The sequence below is a fragment of the Lepeophtheirus salmonis genome, chromosome 7 (genome assembly GCF_016086655.4).
Source record: "Lepeophtheirus salmonis chromosome 7, UVic_Lsal_1.4, whole genome shotgun sequence".
Classification (NCBI taxonomy): domain Eukaryota; kingdom Metazoa; phylum Arthropoda; class Copepoda; order Siphonostomatoida; family Caligidae; genus Lepeophtheirus; species Lepeophtheirus salmonis.
The window spans coordinates 27,683,071-27,708,280 of record NC_052137.2 but is presented as its reverse complement, the minus strand read 5'-3'; the positions used below and the strand labels follow the sequence as shown (position 1 = coordinate 27,708,280).

Genomic DNA, 25,210 nt, shown 5'->3' with positions numbered 1-25,210 from the left:
ATTGTTCATCCGACAGCAGTTTGTGAAAAAAACAAAATTCTCAGAGGCAGTCTAATGTATATAGTTTCACCTAAAGAGGAGAAAAGATGGTTTAAATAAAAAGTAAACAAAAACTATGTATGTGAATTATGTTCAGGATTCACGTAACCTCTTCAAAAAATATCGAACATTAACACCCTGCGTTGATGATTAGGATTATTGTTTTTTGTTTTAAAATAACTACTATAATTTGGGTAGATCATACTTATGATTAAAATACAAGGAACTATGGTTTAAATTAATAGTTTATATTTCTGGAATATTCTATAAAAAAACATGACCAAATCCTAAACGTCGACTAGTATTAAATTACATTAGAAGAATCTTAGTCAAAAGACGTGGTAACAATGAACTGCGCAATATATGAATATTGCACATATACAGAATTTTAAAGGAATCAGAATTAGAGATAAGAAAAAACATTCTTCATTGATATTCGTGACACCTTTTTCCTTTATAGTATCTTTAGTTTAATTCTGTTATTCTGTTAATAATAAAAATATTTATCGTCATTAAGAACTAAACTCCTGTTTGAGTCTATTTATTGCTCACTGCACTAAAAAAAGGCCTCGAGCCATATGAAATAATGATCATCTTCCTTTTGATAAACAAAGTTAAGTAAATTCACATAAGTAACAAAAGTAAATGAATAGAGGAGCGTGAATGATGATTTAAGAGGATTTAGACGTCTTTTGAAGTGAGGAAGTATACAGGTATGTCCTGTGTTGTTTTAAAATGGGTTGTAAAAGGACTTAGTGAATGGTCATTACGTTCTATTGCACGTGAATTCTTAGTTCTTACACCAACAACTGTCAGCTCTAGGAAGTGATTAAGAGTTTCTATAAATTGATCAATGTCTATTTTTCATTTCATGGATTATGAAGATGCACTTTGATCTGATGAGGGATTATCTAAGAATATAAAGGTTACACACTTTTTGAAGGCTTGGCATGATAGACATTGCTATGCATAGTCTTCTATTGATTTGATTATAAATTTGCACAGTCTCTGCAAACTAGGAATATAGAATATAACTAGGGTTGTAAATCGTAAGGATTTTCGTTATGCAAATAAAAAAAAGACTGCAAATGAAACTGGTAACCCAGAAAATTTCAAGAATGTTTAGACGAGAACAGGCTGTCCTTCATGACGTTTCATTGAATTAGCTGCGAGGAACAATGAGATGAAGGAAATAAATACAAACTCATAGATAATATATAGAGAAACGAGGATTTTATAGTTGAGGTTGCACTCGATTCGAGATGACATCGGCGGTTTTTAGGGTATTTATACTCTAACAATTCAATTATAAATGTTTTTTCTCTTTCTTTCTTCTTGATTTTTAAAGAATATATAAGTTGACATTCTTACTCGAGACTAGCACCCCCAAACAATATATACTTATTTATGCACAAATGCCACTCCGTATCAATGAAGGACATAGGCAAGATGATTAATAATCGATCCTCAATTTTACACTGAGTCCATTGGAAATACACAAGTAATTACCCCAATAAATCCTCTGTGTTGCTCTCCGTCATTCATGAGTACACACTCCTGGTTACCCTTTACACATATATGTTCTCTCCTCTAGATGTAAATTATAATTTTAAATAGAGTTGTAAATGTTTAGCATTTTGGGCATGTAAAAAGAAATGAAACCGAAAAATAACATTGTAACCTGTACAATTTGAAGAAGGTTTTGGAGGACAACAGTTTTGTTATCTTTACCTCCCATTATATTAGGGCTACAAACAGTCATGCTAAGTAGATAATAAACACAAGTTCTACTCAGTATCATGAAAGGACAAAGGCAGAAATTACACCGTTGTCGATACGTGATTCTACTATGACTCCAACAAGGACTTTCTCGTATAACTCCCGTACAAAGCCTCAGCTTTTACTTTCCCTCATAAGTAAACACCCTAGTGATTACACAATATAATTATACGTCACTTAATTATGAAAGAGCAACAATAACAGCTGTTTAGATGATAAAAACAATTCGGTTGCCAACAACAACAACAACAGAAAACTCACAAACTAACAAATACTTTGGATTCAGATCCCTAAATTTAAGTATTATACATTTTTGAAAGTATTTCGAACGACTTGATCCATACACATTGATATTTACAATTATATTACAGTCTTATTTTTTTAAAGATATTTGTAATCTTTGACTTTTCTGACTATGACAAAATTTCGAATAAGTATGTATTATTTACTTAAACAATGAATAAATATTCATTGTATTTCAAGGAGCCGCAGTTTGATGGCATTTAAATACAGGGTCATACCCACCTTTTCAGAGAATTTTCGATTTGGAGCTAACAAATTTACAGACTATGTATTAATATCAACAAAATAAAATGATTGGTTCAATTTTTGATACCTAATAAAAATTATTCAATTTTTTATATGAAGACGTATGTAATTTGACCGAAAATTATGACTTGTACATTATAAAGCTCATTTTATGTTTGTTTATTACCTGTTATATTTCCATCTAATCTCTTTGAGTTTAAAAAGGTAACAAGAAGTGGGCCGACTATTATTATTTACTCATTTATATTATGCAAATTACAGAGATTAAGAGAAATTTATTACAGTTTTCCTATGAGCAATATTGTAGAACACATTATTAGCTGTTTATTGCTAAGAAAAACATTGTCCTAGTCGCCACTCAGTACGAGAAGAGGATTGAGATAGTAGTGCTCCTCTGCACGGGATTGTGGGAAAGTAGACTGGAGCCTTGAAAAAGACTTTACGGATAATTCCTATGGTACCCCCAAGTTCTTACCCATAAAAAACCGTTGTAACACCATCGGCTTTCCCACAATTGTTTATATATATTCGATAAAATACGTAACTGAGTATATTTGTAAGTTATAAAATAATCTACACAACTGTCTTGAACAACATGTCATATCTATGTACAATTAAAAATAGAAAAGTGTTCCAGAACAAATCCCTCTTCGAGTTTCGAGGCACCAGGATATGTATACATAAAAATGTAACCAAAAAGAAACAAGATTAATTCTCAATCATGAAGTGACACGTCTATATTTGTAAATCTACATATAATGAATAGATTGATTGTACCGACGAGATATCTGGCAAACGCCGTTATATTTGATTACCCTTATACAAACAACTTCAACAAATGCTTTTATACCATCAAATACGTCACGACGTTATTCCATTAACATACAAAATTACTAAATATGTTGCCCTTCAACATGAAAGCAAGCTTATATGATTTTTCTGAAGATTGTGGATCCCCTTTGTATTCTTTGACGAATTATAGATAATTTTAATTAACAAACTATTTTTAATAACCCCTGAGAGGACCCAAAAATTACATTTACACTAACCAAAACTGATCATAAAAATGATTCTGCAAAAATTCTAAAAACGATAAGACTTTCCATGTAATAAGTATTACTCTAATATATTGGAATTGACAAATAATCAAATTAGCCTTAATCTCTTTGCCTCTAAAATCTTAATTACTTATTACTTATTCGACATAAATATATTTTATTTCGAAATATTTTTATGATACAATCTTACATTGCTTTTATATTAAATGGTTTATAAAAAAATAAACTGAAAAAATCAATCAAAATAGACCTTTTTGGACAGCAAATCTTTTGAAATAGTATATAAAGTATGTTTTTTAGTTCATAATATAAAGTAATGGAAAAAAAAATATGCCAAACACATTAGCTTCTATATATAATCTTTCATTATACTGGACCTTAGTATGATTCGACATATTTTGTAGGAACTGTATTAAGGACAAACTAATAAATAATGTATTTTTTAATTGATGAAATGTTTTTTATCGCTTTTTATTTCCTTTAACTTTCATTGATCAAGGTTGTGTCCGGTGGTTCAGATTCAGTGGTTCTATTGGTCCCGGTTCTTTCATTTCAAGGGTTTCATTCTAGGTCTCGGTTCAGTTTTATGGGTCTCGTTTCCGGTATTCTGTCTCAGTTCTGGTCTTTGGTCTCGGCTCGTTTTTATACACCCTCAATTTGGGAATAGGCACTTAAAATAAGAGGCATCGCTAAAAAGTTTGGTCTCAGGAAATTATATTAGATACAGACGGGGCCGCAGCTACCTTATACTTAGAGTGCGTCGTCCCCCAAGTTCAAGATGGGGCTCCAAAAACTAATTTTGCCGTAGACAAGAGTTTTCAAAGTAGGTGCCGTGAGGGGAGGCTAGGGGGGGAGCAGGAAGATGGAGAATTGAGGATTGTTTCAGTTTAGATAGTACACATGTTTTGTATAAAAGAAGCCTCAGCCAAAAATGTATTAGTATAAAAGGTTCTTGTCAAAGTTAAGTTTGGAAAACCCTGTCTTAAGAAATATTATGGTTATCATATTATGTGGGGCTGTCAAGCTGAGTAGCAGACCTGGATCCATAATTCACACCACCCCTTGTCTCTTTTATCTACACCGTCTGGTACCTGATACACTTTTTACAGATCCATAAGAAGCCCTAAGCTATTTGGACCTCAGATATAACTGTATCACACTGGCGGCTTAAAAAAAATCATTGGAAAACGTTGTAATTGAACAAAAAAAAAAAAAAAAAAAAAATTAACTTATTGATTTAAGTTAGTTTATTTTCTATAATAGCTATATATTGCATTTTCTTTATATATTTTATGTAGGAACAAAAGCACTAGAACCGAGACCGATAAGCAATATATTGCAGTCTGGGTTCCGGTCTTGGTTGAACTTTGTCAGTTCAGGTTCAAGAAGCAGAACTGCTTGAACCACTAGAAGCGCTACACCGATATAACCTTGTCAATTATCTATGTAGTTATTTGACGTAAAATATGACATTGAATCGTTACTATACTATAAAAACGAGACTTTTAAAATGAGGGTTTACAGGCCCAGCCTATTGTGGTTAAAGGTTTTTATGATCATTTTAGTGATCCATGGCTTAAATAACAAAAATAAATGTGAGTTGTAGCCGGATTGGCGGAAATGTTATTCCATACAGTAATTATTGGTATTGAAAGTCCTGTGTATTTTTTAGATCTCCCATTTTTTGGAGTTGGTTATAGGAAGAAGGATTTTTTTTTCCTAAGTTGTTATCATTATTATTTGACTTCTAAGTAGTGAACTTCCTTTTCTACTACATATAATTATATACAAATCCAGGTTGGACATTAACCTATAATTGTAAGTCTTTGTTGGACTCAGAGTATAATTGAGGATGGACGTCCGAGTAATTCTTGCTAATTTTCTTATTTATTTATTTCTCCTCCTCATACCTCGTCACAGATGATTGTAGCTGATCCAATTAAACATCATAAAAGCTAAGCAACTCTTTTCCAAAACATTAATCAAAATGGCTAATTTTTGGTTTTATTTTTTTAACATGCCCAAAATACACACAATTTACATTATTATTAATTATATAAAACAAACAATAAACGTTCAGAACACTCGACAACTTACTATTTTAGTGAAGTAACGCACTGACAAATTCCTTTTCATATTTTTAAAAGGAAAATAATTACAATAGACATATAACGCAATAAACGTCTATTCTTTCGGTAAAACTTTTTAATTGTCTTCCATCTTCTCAATGCATCCTGTAATTCGCAAGAACAACCCAATATGCATCATGACAAATTATTTTAAGCTAATTATCCTCAAAAAAAAATATTCGGTATAATTGGAGAACATAGCGTAACATTTTTCAGTATATTGTCCTACTTATCACATTCTTAATACGTTTAATTATCCATGAAACTGCTGGAATAATAGTTATTATATTAATAACAGTATATATCCACTTTAATTAGTCCACTTCATTGTCCAAAAAAGTAATTAAGTCATAATTTTTGTATGAATTGATTCAAATTTTGCAGAGGAAACTAGGCTTAAAACAAAGGTAGCAACTTATCTTTTTATAATGACATTTGAAAACGTTGTATAAGTGAAGAATCATTGCTAATATGCTCCTTCGTTGGCCCCATTACCTAGTCTCGATATAAGGTACCATGGATGATATAAGGCATATATATTATGCGTGCTATACAAAGTGGTGACCCAAAACTAAATTACGAAAAACATGATTTTTATTGAATAAGGAAAGGATAACTCAAACCCAATTTGTGATATGTTTAGATACTATATTTTGCTATAATTTTATTAAATACGTCCTCCATCACAATGTCGCCACAGCCTCGACTTGGGGCGATCAGATTGGAAGCTCTTAACCCATTACGCCCTGAATTAAGTTTATATGGAATTTTAAAAAATAATTTAAAAAAAATGAATATTAGGGCTTAGATATTTCATATTTGTATTTAAAAAAAATTAAAATTTTTGTCCAAAAATTAATTTCTTTTGTGAATAGTTGTGGATTTTTGAAGTTTTTATATATAAATTATATATCTGAAATTAAATTTTTGGAATTTTTGTTTCGATAAAATTTAATTTTCTTTGAATAGATATTGACTTTTAATTTTTTTTTTCCCCAAAAATTATCATATGACGAATTAGTCACATATGGGTGTAAAGGGTTATTGATGAAGGTTGTTTCCATGACGTACCACGCTACCATGATGGAAGCTTGGAGTGACTTCAAAATACAATCACCTTTCTTTTCCAAGGCGACCCAAACTACAAAGTCTAGGGAATTGAGTTCAGAGTTGGAGGAAGGTCAGAAGTCGGCAATATTGTTGCTACAAAAGTTTTGGTTGTTCTTAGGCGTATGAGAGGGAGCACCATGTTGCCATCATTAATGCACTTATGGATGTTGTAGACAGTCCAAATGGAGATGCTAACGGGCTCTACAGCCTTTTCAGAGCAGAGCAAATCGCACAGGCGTTACTTTTTTTGTTGTTGCTCCTACATTTTTAAACTTAGAGACATGGGACTTAAACAAAACTTGTTTTTACTTGTTTAAGCTGTCGTTTGGTTGCATAATAAAACCTTTGAATTAAAAAATAATGGAAATAAAATTGTATTTAACTGCTATCGCATGTTTTGAGTCCCTACTCTGTGGATAATAATATTACAATTATAATCTTTTTCTTCTTCTATTATCTATGTTTTTTCGTCCCTAATCAATCCCAAAGAAAAATTAATAATACAAATTTGTGCATTTACAGGGATTTTAAGTACATATTATTATTTCATTAATTATATTCATTATATATTGCTGTTTATTATTGGGATCAAATAGTATTATTAAAAACAAACGTTCAGTCTATTTTAATTCTTTAGCAATTTGATGGAATTTCCTACAGATTATTTGGAAATGTGTACATTTTATAGAGTAAAAACATCAACTATGACCTATAAAAATAACGTTGCCTTCAATTATGATGTAATTTATGGCCTCACTGAAAAGCTTTATTCAATGTATGTCGAAAGAGACAGATAGTAATTGACTGAATAATACATTCACTTAACAAAAAAATAAACAAAATATTATTTTGTCACTCTTACACTTTTATTTATTTCAAAAATTATAGATATAGTCTCAAAATAGATTATAATTACTTATAAATGACATTGTTAACATGAGTGAAAAATAACAATATATAAATGGATGATGAAATTGTACGCATTTAATGCCACACATTAACTACACATTCTTGTGCATAAATTCTTATTTGACAATTGTCCTTTATTATTCAAAATCTTTTTTTCTTTTCTTTAAAATGATAAATTAAACAAAAGTTGTCAGAATATATTTTGTTTATGAGACTAGGTATGTTTTTGATATGAGCTTCATTAGTGAATATTATTGTAGTAGATGGCGTTGTTTTGATTGATGTAGGTATTCGGAACTCTTATTGAAGGAGAGAAGAGTCTAGACACTTTGTAACACATTTATCCCCAAAATGACCATTAGAATTAGCGTTCTTTATTCACTCAATTCTTTTGTAGTTACCTCTATAATTAAATATAATTTAATTATTCTCATCTTGTGCCAGGGGCGGAATTTACATACATATATTCTTTGACCTTTATCTTTTCTACATAAAATAAGACTACATCTCTGTAGCTATAATTTATTTTGAATTATAAAACCTGTGTATATTAATTAACAATTTTCTATAGAAGGAATTAGCTCTTTGACCAAAAAAGTTGTAGCATGAATACTCCCCCCCTCCCCCCAACATTATTTGAAACAAATCGTCAATTTCTCAAAATAATTGGAGTTGTAGATCATAAGCATTTTTCGTATATAAAAAAAAAGAAACCGAAAATTAACATATTACGGAATGTTTGAGAGAGGAGCAGTTTATGTGTCATGACATATTATTAAATTTGCTGCTAACAGCTGTGAAATAAAGAAAATAAACACAAGTTCTACTCCGTCTTAAGCAAGGATAAGGGTAGGGATTACTCTGTTTTTGATCCTGAATTTTACTCTGAGTTTATCAAAGACATATTATTATTTATAAATACATTATAAAATTTTTTAATGTGAATATAGTTTAAAATATGTAGAGGTTTCAAATATGATACTAATTTCAATACATGGTATCTTTCTTCAATTCGTCACTTTGTTTCAAGGTTTTTTTAAGGCCCAAAGTGTCCTGATTTTAGGAGAAAAACTTGAATTACACATTAAAAATTGAATATGGATTATCCCTTATTCTCAAATCACATATGACGTATTACTAAAAACAAGTAAGCAAACAAATTCTTCATTTCCATTTTGAACTTTTTTTTTTGACCCGATAGTCTACAAAGTGGATCCATTAGACTCACACTGCATTTTTAATTAGGTATTCTAGCTGTCGAATTATGTCAAATATTAAATTTTTTGACAAATCCTTTTCCAAATTTCTAAATATTGTATGTAGAGAAGCCATATTTAACAGGGGGCACAAAATTATACCCCATATATATATTTTTGTTTTTTTATACCCAAGACATATAATAAAACACCAATAAAATTCTTTTTTTGTGGTGTACGACCACCCCAAGTTCCTACGGTCCTAATCGTAAAAAAATATTTCTTTCATTTAATACCCTACGGTTTTAATGCACTCATTTTATAAATAACTATTCCCACCTCAGGCGTGGACATAAAGTCTTTGTTTTCTATAGAATAAAATTACAAATTTGCATAATTTACCAAAAACCAAAAAAAAACGAAAACAAAAAATAATGTCACTATGAGCAAATCAAAAAGAAATAAATGTACGCAATTTGTTGAATTGTCATACACATATTCGTCAAGATCATTTAAAAGTAATGAAGTGGTATAATTTTTTTCAAAAATAATAATTGAATGTGTATTAACATCCTAATCATAAAAATAATTATATTTTTTGTAACATAGCTTCGGAAGGAGTTAAATATATACAACAATTGTTTAAACAAGTCAACAACAAAAAAAAGTTTTAATAGAACATGACGTGTTGATTACAAATCTGTAATTAGTTTTTTGATATCAAATCTGATTTTGGAGTTGAACTTTTAGAGTATTTTTAACTTTTTTAATCTCTTGAGTAATACAAAAATCATTACTGCACAAGAAAATAAGCCTATTTCCTGTAAAATTTTATGTTCATTTCAAATATGGAGCTCAATCTTAAGCATATGAAAAGGGCCATAATATTGAAAAAAAGTATGAAAGACCAGATTGAATACGAAAAAAATAATTAAAGGCTCGTAATTAATATGATATGTCTTCCTTCCCAGTAGTTATTACGTATTTGGCAAGACAAGACCGAGAATATGACAAGTCATAGCTCAAACGTAGCAGTTTTCGTAGAATAAAATTTAAGTTATGCTTATATATATATATATTTCATTGTATCTCTCGTTCATTTCTTGCAGATTTGTATATAATCAAACATGTATTAAGCGGCCAGACAAGGGAAGCTAAAAAATTGACCACTTATTACTCGCAACACATTAAATGAGGTTTCCTATTTTGTGTTTATTTTGAAAGCTGACTCCTTAGTACGGTGACAAGCTAGGTAGTAGTTAGACAAGTTATATATGTATATATTTCCTTTGGAGATGGTTAAAATGTTCGTTTAGCACCTTATATTTCTGATCACTTCATTGCAAATTTATATTAAATTAAATCTGTTTTAAGCGATCAAGTAAGGAAAACTGAAAAAGTGACCTCTTATAACTTTTAACTTATTTAACCAGGTTTCCTATTTTAACAATTTGAAATTTGGTGACTTATTACGGTGACACACTTATTTGAACAAATTTATTTATATTTCTGTTGGGGATGGGGCAAATGATTTGTATAACATCTGGTAGCTCTGGTTAATTCATTGCTGATTCATACATATGCTACATATATACTTATTCAACATTTCATCATGCCTGTGTGTGTTCTTGACCTCGAAGTTACGTATTCCTCTTTCTTCTTTTATTTCAAACATATGTATGATGATACTCTCTTGATTCATCCTCTTTTCATTAGGGATTCAAAATACAGTAAATTCTTTAATTAAAAAGTTAAACACAGCCATTAAATATTACGATTATTATGATTTGGTACGACTATTAAAAAGTAAAGAACACGGAAGTATTTTATTATTTCTCCTCGACAAAAAAAAAACAAAGTAAAATAAAAGTTGTACATAATATTCGTAGGTAATAACAATAATATGAGATATTCTCTTTCTTAAATAAAATAAAATCTTCTTCAAAAAAAGAAGAGTCTGTCTGTGTGCGTGTGGGGGTTACGCATTACACATCTTGAGAGATAGAATACTGATAACCTTAAGGGTAAGAAGAAAAGGAAAAAATAGGCGCGTACTCATCTTCTTCCTCAATCCCCCCTCTTACAATCCACTGCTGCACAGTGCTCATCCACAAACAACAACAAAAATAGAAGGAAGAAGATCCCCATACATTCAAATCCTGACCTTTTTATTCCTCCATCGAGAGTGTTGTACACAGTTGTTCTTCTTCTTATGCTTTAAATACCATGTCGCGCGAAGGTTAAAACCTTTTGGGGGTCATACACACACACAGAAGGGGGTGATTCGTAGAAGCTCTTCACCATATAAATAATCTTATTATAAGGTTATTTTATGACATAATAACAAAATGTACTATTCCCAAAAATGGTGAAATGTGTACTTATCACGGCGTTATCGCCCTAAATAAATAAAAAATACAGTTTATTTTGTTATCAGCTGTCGATGTTTTTCATACTTATACCCTAATCTGTGTTCTGACATTGTGGTACGTGGTGGTACCTTGTTGTAGTCAGGATCAAAGTCCTGCTTCTTTTTCACTAATCTGTCTTCTAAACGTTGATGGATTAAATTAGAATTATTTTTTGTTCAGCTATAAACAAAAGTCAACAATTCCAGAATAATGGCTGCTGCATTTTTAGAAAGATTTGCCCATTAATTTTTAGCCTTTCTTCCCCATTTTTATTTGATATAAGGGTTGTCTCTTATCATAAATGTAATATGCCGAACGTCGTTGATTGATTGAGTTAGAATTATTTTTTGTTAAGACGATCTGAACAGCTAGTTTGAAAAATGAATTGGCTAAGCCTTATTGACGGCTTTTGAGCCTCCCCCGGTTTCTTTCCAGAGAAATGGTTGCGTTATACAATAAAGGTGACGACCTGTTATACTTCGAAATATTGAAATGAAATGAGGCTTTGTGCCCCCTTTTAAATAATCCTGTTTTAACATATATATAACATATATATTTCAAAATAAATATTACAAAAAAAAAAAAAAATCTCGTAAGAGGAATAAATAAGTTTAAATTGAAAATATCACAGCTCTGAAAAAATGGATGGTAAATAGTTCAACAACGTACGTTATTTTTCTTTCTTTCTTATTTTTAAGCAGAGCAAATAGCAATTGGCATTTTTGTATTGTTGTTGACTAGGATGGAGAGATAATTATGAGGATGGATATTTCTTTTGGAATGGTTATTTCATTATTTTTTCTCGGGGATCTTTCCAAATTCAACGGCTCCGTAGAGAGAAGGGGATTCAGAACAGGGAATAGCATATTCGGGGAAGTTGCAAGTGAGAGTCTAAAAAAAGAAAGAAATAATGATTAAGAGGTTTCGTTTGGGGTTTGTGTAGTATTACGTTTTGATCGAAAACAGTGGCGTTTCCACAGATAAAGGAGTATTGAGCCGTCTCGATGATTTGCCCAACATCGTCTTCGATAGGAAGGCAGATGTGAAAGACCTAGAAAAAATATATTTATATATATATATAAATGTCCCAAAAGCTGCTGAAAAAATTAGTTTACTTGGCAGTTGTTGTCCACATCAGCATAGTATCCGTAGGGCTGTCCATCACATGTAAATGTGGTTTGGATTGGAGCATCCAAGTACAACTCCGCATCAGCAGCGAATTGATAAGCTGTCTGAGACTGTGAGAGAACCACTTGGTAAGCCAGGAACAAAACGGCGATAGAAGTAACAATCTTGTGCATCATTTTGAAATGAGTATATACGGAGGATTTGAGAGGGGAAAAAATCCGTGACAGGACTTATGTATTTGGAATAAGAACTAATGTTGAGTTTTTAAGATGAAGATTATTTATATACCCGGCAACTGGGCGTTTTTCTTCTCCATGAAATACATTGAAAAATAAAGCAAAAGAAGAAAAAACGCAACATGGTTGTACGCATGGTTGTATGTAGGTATACACATTATTTCAAAGCCTTGAAAATGACGCACGCACGTGCGTAAAATGATCTTCTTCCTTTTTATCTTCTTTTTCTAACGCTTCTTCAAACATACCAAAGTGTGTTTTTAGTTTTCCCTTGCATTCCAAGGAGGGAGGAGTGTGGGATCGTCACTTTTTTTTCCTTTAGTTTGAAGACACCTACCGTTTAGCAATACAAGTGAAATGTGATTAAGATATCTTCATCAATATCCATGTTGCGAATAAAGAAACTTTTGTTCATTATATAATTTTTCTTTGATTTTTTTTCTTCATTTACTTTGTTCTTGAGTCCATTTGTGAGTAGTTCCTTTTCATCTCCAATGCTTTAATCCCACATTTTTTTGTTCATGACTAAATACATTTAATCAGGTGTTGTATTTGATTTTTAATTTTTTTGAACTTCTAATTTCACTTGGATTTATTCAAGATTTTAGTTACAAAACTACCAAGTCGGGGACAGCGTAGAAGGGATTTACTGCTCTTAAAGTTACTATCAGTTTAATTATTTTATATTTGCTGTTGAAGTGGTTATATGGAATGAAATATCTTATTAGACTGCAGGACAGCAGTTTTAACATAATACTTGAGGACTTTATGTTAGTAAAATTCCTAATTAAAAATAAAATTCACAGACAAATTTCTGTGTTCAATAAATTAAATAATAATGTCATTCACGTACCTCATATTTCTAGGAAGAATACATATTTGAAAGGTTTCGTTGAGTTGACCTTTAATGTTAAATTACATTTTTTAGTGGTTGAAATATATAACGTTTAAAAAAAATAATTATATAGAGTGTTTTATTGTCAAATAGTCGATAGGTATAGTGGCAAAAAATATCACCTTAGAAAAGCATTATATTTTTTGTAGTTGTTACTTGAACGGAGTTTTTCTATTTTATAAATATCCTATCATTATTCTATAATTCCTGAGGAGCAAACATCTTATTGCGTGAGTCCATAGATATCGTAGATAGATTCATAATGGGATTTGTGTTTATTTCATCCTTTTCATAGCTAATAGTAGTTAATCTAATAAAACGCCTCGAGAGAAAAACCGTTCTTCTGCCAAACATTCTTCAAATTGTGCGGGTGAAAACGTTAATTTTCGGTTTGTTTATTTAAAACACAGGCAATTCATATTTTTACAACTATGCTGATAGGGGGTATAGTTAAGCCGTATTGAGATCCATTATTTGAGGATTAACAATCAAAAGACGATAATGACTTTGTCATAATTGAATATTTTTCTTACAATATTTATACATAATTGTCCATTACATATGAAATGTAGTGTAGTTATCATGTTTTTTTTTTAAATTGGTGTAGGGGCATTTTTAAAAGGGGCTTTCCCCAAGTTCCGTTGCTGGCCTTCTGCTACATATATATATTTTTAAATGTATTAATAAATGGGTATAAGAATTTTGCCTTAAAATATTTATAAATAATTGACCTTCTCTAAGACAAAATCGTTTAAAAAATATACAATAAATATTTTTTCTCAAACAGAAGACATCATTCCAGTTAATTTTAATACGATTTATGGAAAAAGCTCATTCAACAAAATCATATAATATCAAAAGGTTATTTGAAATAAAATGACAAAGAAACACTACACATTTATCCTTGCCTAATTCTCCGCTTACGCTAAAACCAACCCCTGATTTAAGTCCCTGTAAATGAAATTAATAGGGCCAATAAATACTACAACTGAAGAAATGGTAATTTTTATATGACCCTTTAATGTTACTGTACAAAGGATTCATTTTCTCATGCATTATAAACAATTATTTAATAAAGATTCCTGAAAACAAATTATCATATTTTAAAATGTCCAAAAAGTAATTTACTGAAGGAATTACCACGACAAAAAAACTAAGGAAATGAATGAGTTGGATGTGACTTTATTGTTAGGTGTCTAATCGTTTAAAAAGTTTAACATCAAACATTGCTTTGATAATATACATAGAAACATAGATATATATATATTAATTCAATATAATTAGGTTTTTTTACAGAGTAAAAAAAATATAAGTATATGTCATAGCATTTTCAATATTAAATAAACACATAGTGTCCTTAGGTTTGATTGTTCTTTACATAAATAGATTTGATATTTCAAAAAATTGCCTTATTGTTCTGACATAATGATATATTTTATTATCAAAGGAACAGAAACAACAACGATATTTAACGCACGAATATAACTGGATGTAGATGGGTTGATAAATCTTAAAGGACTCTTTATTTGTTAACGGGGATTTTGCCAAATTCAACGGCACCATAGAGAGATGGAGATTCAGAGCATGGCAAAGAGTCTTCAGCATAGTTGCAGGTCAATGTCTGGATATTTAAAAACAAAAGAAATATCATGACGATTCGAATGGAGTGTTTATAGTTAAGTACTTACATTTTGATCAAAAACGGTGGTGTTTCCACAGATGAAAGACCATTGAGCAGTTTGAATGACTTGTCCCAAATCATCTTCGATGGGAAGACAGATGTGGAAGACCTAAAAAAAGTTGTTAGAAAGATGTCATTCCCATTTCCTATGCAATGGTTGCTCTACAAAAGAAACTCACTTTGCAGTTGTTGTCGACATCAGCATAGTATCCGTAGGGTTGTCCATCACAGGTGAAAGTAGTGGACAAGGGAGCGTCTAAGTAAGCCTCGGCATCAGCAGGGAACTGATAGGCGGACTCGGATTGTGATACAGCTTGATGGGCTACGAAGACACAGGCAATGGCAACGGATAACAGGGGCTTATACATGTTTGTTTTTGATGTTTTTTTGTTGCTTGCACAAATGTAAAAGGAATGTTCAACTGATGGTCTTTGAATAGTAGATGAAAGGTTTATATACCCATTCCCTTTTTCTTTTTTTTTTAAATAAAATTATGCCGATATCGCAGAATAACCTTTATGTACCTTCTTCATGTTTACTTGACCCGTACATATTTAGTATGCATGTACCTTTAGTAAGAAAGGGGAAGCCGGGCGCGTTGTGGAAGGGGGGTTGCGAAGGATCGCCGTTAATATGCATTGTTTGACGCTCACACACACACACGAAAGTTGAATATTCTACCTTTTTTAAGTTGTGAGTAAGTGGAGAACAAAGCTACTACTTATAGTCACAAGACAAGTAGAAAATCCAAATGTATTTATTAAATTTATAGATACATACTACAACACAACATTAAATAGACATTTTTGAGTCTATTATTATAAGCATACTATTCCAATTTGTAGGATGAGTTAAGATAACCCTGAATTATAAGTATAGTTCATGAACTTTATTCGATTTAAAAATCTTATATGGGCCCTGATATGTACCCTTTTCATGTATTATCTATCATTGTCTCCATTTATTTTTATTTTAATGATCCATTTTGACTATTTTTAGTTCAATTTGTGAAACACTCAAAGGGTTAAGATTAATTATTTGATGATAATAAATTGACGATAAATTGTGGAGGAATACGAATGTGCTTCCAGCCTCCATTTTAAGAAAAATCCTTCTAGCTTGCTTTTGTGTGGACAGCACACATATAATCTGTAAGTAGTATCCAAGTCCCTTAGAGACATTTCAATGAGTTTACAAAGGCTTTTTCTTTTTTAATGAAGCAATATCCTTGAAGATTTTTCAACTCACTCTGATACTTTTGCAAGTTCTCTTATCAACAACGGCACTGTACCCATTATTTAAAAAAAATATCTAATTAGAAAATTAAGCGTTTGCAAACGAATTTTGCCAAATTATCATACACTTATAGGTCTCCCTTAATTTTATATATGTATTTTCGAACTTATCACTAAGGACAGTATCTTAAAATAAATGTTGTTCAGGGAAGAGGTATAATTTGATTCATTTGAGGTGTGCCATAAGAAAACAAGGTTGAAAGTTCTGTGTTGACCTCAGACATGAATATCACAATGACATTGACTTTGTTCCTGCATACATACATGTAAAAAAATATTTAAAGTCAATTGAATTTTAGAGTGTACTCACGTGGCATCATTATTCTGAAAGACCGGACATCTAGAGGAAGCATAAACTAGATTATTAGGATGATAAAAGGAACTTTTTCATCCTTATAGCCAACAAAAAAAATTTAAATATTCATTTTAGAATATCGTTAACGTTGTTAAATACATAATTTTATTAACAGCTATGTTTCAATTTTCGTATAGCATTTTTTTTGAAGGAATTTGTGACGTCAATGTAACACGCTTTAATTACAGCATTCAGTTTGAAAGTTTATCACTACAAAAATTAAATAAATTTGCAGTCCCTTTTTTGGCAAAAATATATAACGAATTAGTTACATTAGCTACTCTATTCGAAATTTGTTTAAAATGAATTGCCTTTTTTAAAGTTCTAGCTGAGAAACTGGGAATTTAGTTTTTAAGAAACTGGCAATCTAGTTTTTTAAGCCTCCCTCTCGGCTCCTCAATGTCATGGTGATTCGACCAATTTATGGAAGTTTTTCGTATAGACTCATCAACGTCTTTGTTATGTCTTGATCTCATCTCTTTAAAGCCATGGTTCCCCCCCTTGTTCTCAATATCTCATGTTCTTGATCTTAATTTGGTAAGAGGTCTTGATTTTGGGTTAGAAAAAGCTATTCACAAAAATTAAATTTTTTGAAAAAAAATTTCAAAAATCAATTTTTAGAAATAATTAATAGAAAAATTAAATTTTTTTGAGGAATAATTTAAAAATTAAATTTTAATAAAATGTTATTACATATATTACATTTTTTACTCTGCAGCATAATTTGCTCAAATCACTTTTTTTAACGAAATTTCTAGTAAAAAGCAAAAATTCCATAATTTGAGGGAGGCTGCAGCCCCTCCAGTCTACCCCCAGCGAGCACCCCTGCTACATACTCTGTCATTGATGAGATTGTCGACTAAAATATATATAAGAGTAAATAACCATTTTCTAAATAATAATTTACTATTTGTTACAAAAAAGAAATACAAAAGGCTACCATATGCTTTTTTTAAAAATTCTTTCCTTTTCACAGTTGATGTAGAGAATGGATAACAAAGCTACCGATCAATCCCTATTATCCACAAATCTCGCGTAAGAAGATCTTGAATACAAAAATACGAAAGACACCTCAACAATAGTTTAAAAGGACTGTTTTTAAAGTCTTAGATGTATATGCTTGATTCACTGTAAAAGATTTCCGGCTTGAATAAGGGAAATGGTCAAGAATGAATGTAGGATATGTATCAAATAGTCATAATTAGAAGCCTGGTATAAAAGGTAAATCACATAAAAATAACATTATTCTATATTGTTGATTGTGAGAAAAAATATGTTATACTATTTCTTAATCAAATATTGCACAGAGTATGTTTGTAAGTCGTTCCTATTCAGTCAAGAACAATAGAGTATATTTTAATACTGATGATACATTCATTAGTTGAAGTGTATTTTAAATTTTATCAGTACTAATTATGTATAAATATATCCATTTACACTTTGTCAAATAGGTTTCATTACAATGGAGCAAGACTAAGTCTATTCTCAGTCAAGTTATTTGGATCAACATCCTTGAGCCGGGCTAAGTAGCAGAAAATATTATAAAAAGAATTAAGTTTTTAAAATCAGGAAAAAAATATTAAATGAGTCCATGTTTTTTTAAGTATATTTATACGAGAGTAAGTCCGGAGCAAACATTTTATAAACAAATAGGGGAAACGTGATCCATTTTTATACAAATTTAGTTATCTACTATAATACTTTTTTTTATACGGTAGGGGTGCCGAGGTTACTTATCATATTATTCCTTAATTATTAAGTATACAGCCTCCATGAATTCACTCTTCAAATTGTATGAACAAGGTAAATTTCTTCGAAGGGAAGAAGTAATTGTGCACACCAAGTGGAAATATGATAAAAAGGTGACTCCCAGAACTCTGAGAGGCTCACAACATTATGGGAAACTGTTTATTCTAAAAAAATAAAACACCTAAATATTTGGGTTAAATTAGTTACTCCACCCCTGACCCCTAAATGCCTAGGGACTCTGCAGTTATGTAAATATTGGGAAACAGTGTAATAGAGTAACATCATCTGTGACATCTCGGAATTGGCGTCTTTAAGATAAAAAGTTTTGGCGTAACCAGTGGGAATTAATTTCCTTTAGATAATATGGGCCAAGGACATCCGCAGAGGGAGTGGAGTGAGCTGGAGGGGCTTTAACCCACCAAAAAGGAGAAATTATTATCTTTTTGTCTCAAAAATTTAAAATGCAACATTTTTTGTTATCTTTTTACCTCCTACCCCTCAAAACTCCTCCGGACGCCCTTGAATAACATTTTTGACTTTGGCTTATAGCTTTGGTTTGGATTAATTACATTGCATCTAACATTGCAGACAGTTGATAGGATCAAATAATTTTTTTTGAAGTCTACTAACAAAAATTAATGTGTCATATCGATCCCTTAATTTCATACTTGAATATTACATGACCTGAAACAAAAGTATGGTGATTTACTTATGCCTTTGAATCACCTTTTGTTTCCATAACATATAATATGGGATCGAATCCTATCGTATGAATATATTTTGTAGGTTTCTTACTAAAAGGAAATCGGTTTTAGAGTCGATTCCTGCATTTAAAATGATAAACTGGCGTTATCTCACTATCAAACAAAGTAATTGGGAACATCTGTATTTTTGTAAGCTTTTAATATTTTTTTTTTGTCATATCAGTGTTCTGACCATTGATTGATTGAATTATAGTTAGCTTATGTGAGCAAATTATCCACAATTATAATAATTTACCATAGTTGGGGAAAGTTAGCTAAGTGCTTCAACATATTTTGGGCCTTTTTAGAGGAATGGTTGTGCGATGCAATAAAGGTAACGACGTGTTAGGAAAAAAAATAACTGTGTGTGTATTTGTTATAAGTTTTCGATTTATTTATTTATTTTTCCCTTAGTAGTGTTAATAGTGCCCTAATAAAATGCAGAATTAGTAAAATGCTCCAAACTGTTTTAACTTAGTCCCCCTGTTTTTTTTAAAAGAAGAATGGTTGTGAAATACCTACAATTAAGATATTTACGTGATAAAAGTTGTTCTATGTAATTTTGCCATGAATTATTTTCAACGCCAGTAATTTTGCCATATAAATTTGAACCTCTTTTAAACTTTGTCACAATATATTTGCACTGCCTTTTTATGTTTATTTACTAGAGATTCCATTCAACGACTGGTCCATTAAAATCTGAACACTTTGAATTTTAAACATCAACAAAATATAATTTATTTATTAAGATTAAAATTTCAACAAAATTAATACAATAAACAGATGTACATATGTCTGAGCTCTATTAGTCATTAATGTAGACGCCCTTGGCGGCAATAATGGTATTCGGGCGGCGTCAGATGTTCAGGCACCTGCTGCAGATGTAGTCATCTGTCATCGCGTACCAATGTAGGCTGACAGTGTATTTGAGGGCCTTGGTTTTTGGATGAAGGACATGTACTCAAAAGGTGTAGTCCAGGAGATTTGCGTCAGGTATATAGGGCAGGAAAGAGTTTAAAAGAACTCAATAGACTTATTCAAAACTCTTTCCACCCACTGGTTTGATAGCTCTCTAGAAAGTCTGGTCTGAAATCCCGAGATCTCTTGCATGGTCCCTCATGGACTTGAGGAGATTGGCCTGAGCTGTTTTCTTTAACTCCTCTCTAGATCCAGAGCTAAAATTTGTTTTCTTTTGTACCTATTTGATTATACTTTATTATATCAAAACATGAATTAATTTAAACCACTCAACCTTTAGTAATTATTGAATCAGTAAGTGTGCATATTTCAATGGACCACCTAGTATATCAAGTTAGTATATAATATTGAAAAAATTTCAATAGAGTTTCTTATATTTCCTCAAACTATAACTATGAATAATGTACTACTAGTCAATGAGTTTTTTCGAAACAGACTTAGAATCAGAGATTCATGACTCCTTACAGCTTCGTTCTTTTAAAAACTAGTCTCCCCATCCCCTCCAAAAAAAATAATATATATATATAATCCTGCGGACGCATCTGGATTTATAGTACTAGGTATAAGTGTAGTAAGTCTTTGATTAACTTTGAGTAGAAGTGAAGATGAATAACGAAGTAATTCCCGTATATTTCTTTGCTAGATAGTTTGTGGGATTTGCATTTATTTATTTCCTCACATAGCTGCTGGCAGTTAATCTAATAAAACCCCATGACAGCTAAGCTGTCTCCTCTCAAACATTCTTGAAATCGTCATTATTCGGTTTCTTTTTATTTTTACTTATCCGGTGGTCATATTTTATGCAGCTCTACATATAATGATATTTTATTATCCCATACAAATGATAAGTGGACCTAAAAAAGAGGAGTGCCATCGACCATCGTCATCTCTGTTGACTGGCTCTACATATATACATATGTATATCTAACTATGGTATGTAAGTTTAATGCAATATAAAAAAAAAGCCATGGCTTCTAATGGAACATAAAAAGCAAAGAAACATTACTATCCTTTTGTTGTCTTTCAAATATGTGTAATGCACTTTTGTAGACAAACAGGGTCTTGCAGATACATTTTTACCAAGTTTAAAGCCTCCAAGATGCATAATGAATGGTTCTTGAGAATACTCTATGCAACAAAAAATGAGCATAACACAATTTTGAATATTTTTTCTTATATATGTCATCATCCTACTTGAAAGGCAGCCTCCACACGAGAACTGACAGCGTTGACGGACTTTTGAGACTTCCGCAGTATCTATGGAGCTAGCCACAGATTTGATGAACTACTTCAGGGACTCCACAGAGTTATGGTAAGTTGCACAGGGCCCTCTCCAAATTTCCGTCAAGTTAATAAGCACAAGGATTAAAAACAGGAGAGTTTGAGGTCTTGATGTACCAAAAATGGGGCACATTGTCCTTCAGCCATTACTGCACAATCATGGCCTAATGTTCGGGGCAGAGTCTTGCTGGAAGGTGTAACTTCTGCCTCCAGCCACTTTGTCCATCCAGAGCTTGACCACGTCCTTGAACGTGTCCAAATGAACCTCTTCGTTCACCTTTTGCTTATGTTTGAAGAAGAAGGGTTGCATGACGTGACCCTTACTGCTGATGGGGCCCAGGACCATCAGAGCGGATGGGTTCTTTGTCATGAAAACCATGGTGACTTCAGAAGGTTGTTTACATAGTTATTTGTCATTCTGCCCGTTTCTCTTCTTGGCAACAATGAATATTTTCTCATCTGAGAGTAATTACAAATGCACTTCAGTTTTCTTCAAGGAAGACATGCTCTTCCTACAACTAGCCTCTCATATGAGCTTCATTGAATTTGTTAACAGATATCTCACCTTTAAGACGTAGGTCTAGTATCCTAAGTTCTTATTGATGACCCTGGAGATGGTACTGAAGTGCTCGGAGCTGTTTTTTTTTTTTTTTTTTTTTTTTTTTGGCAAGGATGGACATGAATTTGTCAGCTTTGATGGACCTCTTGAGCCCAGCCACGAGCCTGGGGATCCTTTTTCTTTTACTCTTGGGACTTTACTTGGACCTGGTGAAATACTCTTGTTTTTATACCTCTTGATGAGGGCGTAGACGGGGATTTTGGGGTACATCAGGAGTCTGCTGATGTATGGGTCTTGCGCCATGGAGTTCGATCTCAGCGATTTGATTTTTTTTTTCGTGCTCCATTATCATGAAGTGAAATTTCGTGCATTTTTTTCTTTCGGACATTTATAAATACACCCTGAAGAACCTCTCCAGATAAAAAAGCTACTTTTAGATAAAGCGTTTGTCTCTCTTGATGCCCATAAGCTTGGTCCAAATTTATCAGCAGGGTTCTGTATATGCAAGTGATTTTGGGGATAGTAATTGCATAAGATGTTACTTAATAAGTAGTATATTGATATATTTCCAAAAGAACTTCATGATAAATATTATTATGATTACTTCTTGACATCATTAGTTATGAGGATTGACCTTCATGATTATTTTACTGACATCTTAATTTTTTATGTTAGTGTGATTTTAAAGGTTAACGCATCTCTTTACAATTGGTAGATTCTATAGATTTTATGAATTCCACCCACAGGATTTTAAGCCCTCTTTTTATCAGGCTCATATAATCAACATACATCAAAAGAAGAAACGTTAATAAGACTACTTAAACGTTAGCTCAAGGACTTGAGAGCTTTTCTTTTAAAAGAATGGCTATACAGCTTTTGTAGGTTCATGTTCATTAAAAAAACAATATCTACTTAGGCTGTGAAGTTCAAATATTAACCTTGGTGAAAGCCATATCAGTAAATTGGAATCATATAAGGTTTTTTTTTTTTAAATGTCAATTCCTAATAGACTATTTATGATAAAGTCTTTTTTTAATGAACTCATTTGTTTCCATAAATTATTGTGGATTAAATAAAAACAACAAGGATTATTATATCGGTAGGTATGATATTTTTAAGACGAATGCATAAATTTGCAACAACAAAACAACGACAGGTAATATATATATATATATATATACATATATGGTAATATATTAAAATTATATTTGATAATAAGATTAATTGTTCAGATGTTTAAGCGTAGAAACCTTTTGAAACTGGATCATTCCATATTTTTAGAAAACGTGTAATAGAGCCTATTTTATTTATTTGTTATCGGGGATTTTCCCAAATTCAACGGCACCATAGAGAGATGGAGATTCAGAGCATGGCAAAGAGTCTTCAGCATAGTTGCAGGTCAAGGTCTGGATATTTAAAAACAAAAGAAATATCGTGACGATTCGAATGGAGTGTTTATAGTTAAGTACTTACATTTTGATCAAAAACGGTGGTGTTTCCACAGATGAAAGACCATTGAGCAGTTTGAATGACTTGTCCTAAATCATCTTCGATGGGAAGACAGATGTGGAAGACCTAAAAAAAGTTGTTAAAAGACGTCATTCTCAATTCTAACAATGGTTGTTCTACAAAAGAAACTCACTTTGCAGTTGTTGTCAACATCAGCATAGTATCCGTAGGGTTGTCCATCACAGGTGAAAGTAGTGGATAAGGGAGCGTCTAAGTAAGCCTCGGCATCAGCAGGGAACTGATAGGCGGACTCGGATTGTGATGTGGCTTGATGTGCTACAAAGACACTAGCAATAGCAATGGATATAAGGATTTTGTACATGTTCGTTGTGTTGATCTTTAGGGATTCAAAACTGAATGTTTGTTGTGTTTGCACTGTGAAGTGAAGATGAACTGATGAGAGTTTGATGCGTTTATGGAACTTTTATACGGAAAGATCGTACGCACAAAAAATGAATACTCAAATAAAACGCGTGTGAAACGTTCGGTCATCAAAATGGTGGTTCTTCTTCTTTTCTTGTGGGGGGGAGGGAGGACCCGTTTCGTTTTAAGGTACCCTCATTTTTAATACAATATGTAGCTAAGATTTTTAAATGCTTTTCGGTGAACGTATGGATTCTAAAAGGACTTCATACTAGCATATATATATACTCTTTGGACGACAAAGTGATTCCAAAATTATCATTAACAAATGAACAAATTGTATAAAAATTTATTGTCGTTAACAACAAAAAATTTCTTAATATATACATATATTTAAGGATGTAAATCGTATACATTCTTGGAATTTATTTAAAAAAAAGTTACATGGTAACTCTGACTACTGTTGTTTGAGTCCTTATTTATTCGGTCTAGTCTTACAACCGGTCCTATCAGTCTTTGGGTCTGGTCCTTAACAGTATTGGTCCTTAGGACTATTAGTATTGTAACTAATTAAGCAAAGTAGGAGTATAGTGAAGTGCCATCAAGGACACAACTTTTTACGTTTTAAGGACTGATAGGCAGCACTAAATTGAACCGGAGCTACACTGAACTGGACCATATAAGTGATTACCGAGAAAACATTACTCAGCGTTACCAAGTTCATTTTAGGTTTCTATTTTTTTTTAAATGGAAGAAGGTTTACGATTTACAATTCAAAGTCCATATCCTTAATGAGGACGTACACAACGATAACCCTGATAATTTGAAGAATATTTGAGAGGTGAGCAGCTGAGCTGTCAAGACGTTTCATTAAATTAGTTGTACGATGAAGGAAATAAGCATAAGGCCCACTCCATGCCAAGCACATGCCAAAGGCAGTAATTACTCTGTTTTTTAGCCTCATTTATACTCTGAGTCCAGCAAAACCCTGTTAAGACTACCAACAATAAAAAAAACTCATTTCAGAAGCAACAACATGCCTACTGCAATTTTCTATGAATTCATTTATTATGAAACCAGGCTATGTGGCTATAACAATCGTATCTAAAATGCAGTTTTCCATTTTTCAGATATATTGTGATTACTTTACTCAAACTATTATCTCCAGTTCTGTAAAATCCATATTATTAGCGTTTAAGAAATTTAAATATAACAGCATTTTACTTCAATAGCCATATGTACTTGTATACAAAAATAT

General features: G+C 31.7%; 2 protein-coding genes across 2 annotated transcripts; both read right to left on the bottom strand.

Moving 5' to 3' along the window:
• Positions 1–11,710: 11,710 nt before the first annotated feature.
• LOC121121947 (uncharacterized) lies at positions 11,711–12,562 on the bottom strand. The gene is made up of 3 exons (XM_040716936.2): positions 12,296–12,562; positions 12,130–12,231; positions 11,711–12,071 (listed from the first exon to the last, which is right to left on the bottom strand). Exons 1-3 carry the CDS (start codon positions 12,482–12,484, stop codon positions 11,973–11,975), a joined length of 390 nt encoding a protein of 129 aa, XP_040572870.1. The 5' UTR covers positions 12,485–12,562; the 3' UTR covers positions 11,711–11,972.
• Positions 12,563–14,605: 2,043 nt separating this feature from the next.
• Positions 14,606–24,001, bottom strand: LOC121121532 (U-scoloptoxin(01)-Cw1a). Its single transcript, XM_071889967.1, has 3 exons — positions 23,723–24,001; positions 15,128–15,229; positions 14,606–15,060 (listed from the first exon to the last, which is right to left on the bottom strand). The coding sequence occupies exons 1-3, from the start codon at positions 23,909–23,911 to the stop codon at positions 14,962–14,964; spliced, it is 390 nt and encodes a 129-aa protein (XP_071746068.1). The 5' UTR covers positions 23,912–24,001; the 3' UTR covers positions 14,606–14,961.
• Between the last annotated feature and the right edge of the window lie 1,209 nt (positions 24,002–25,210).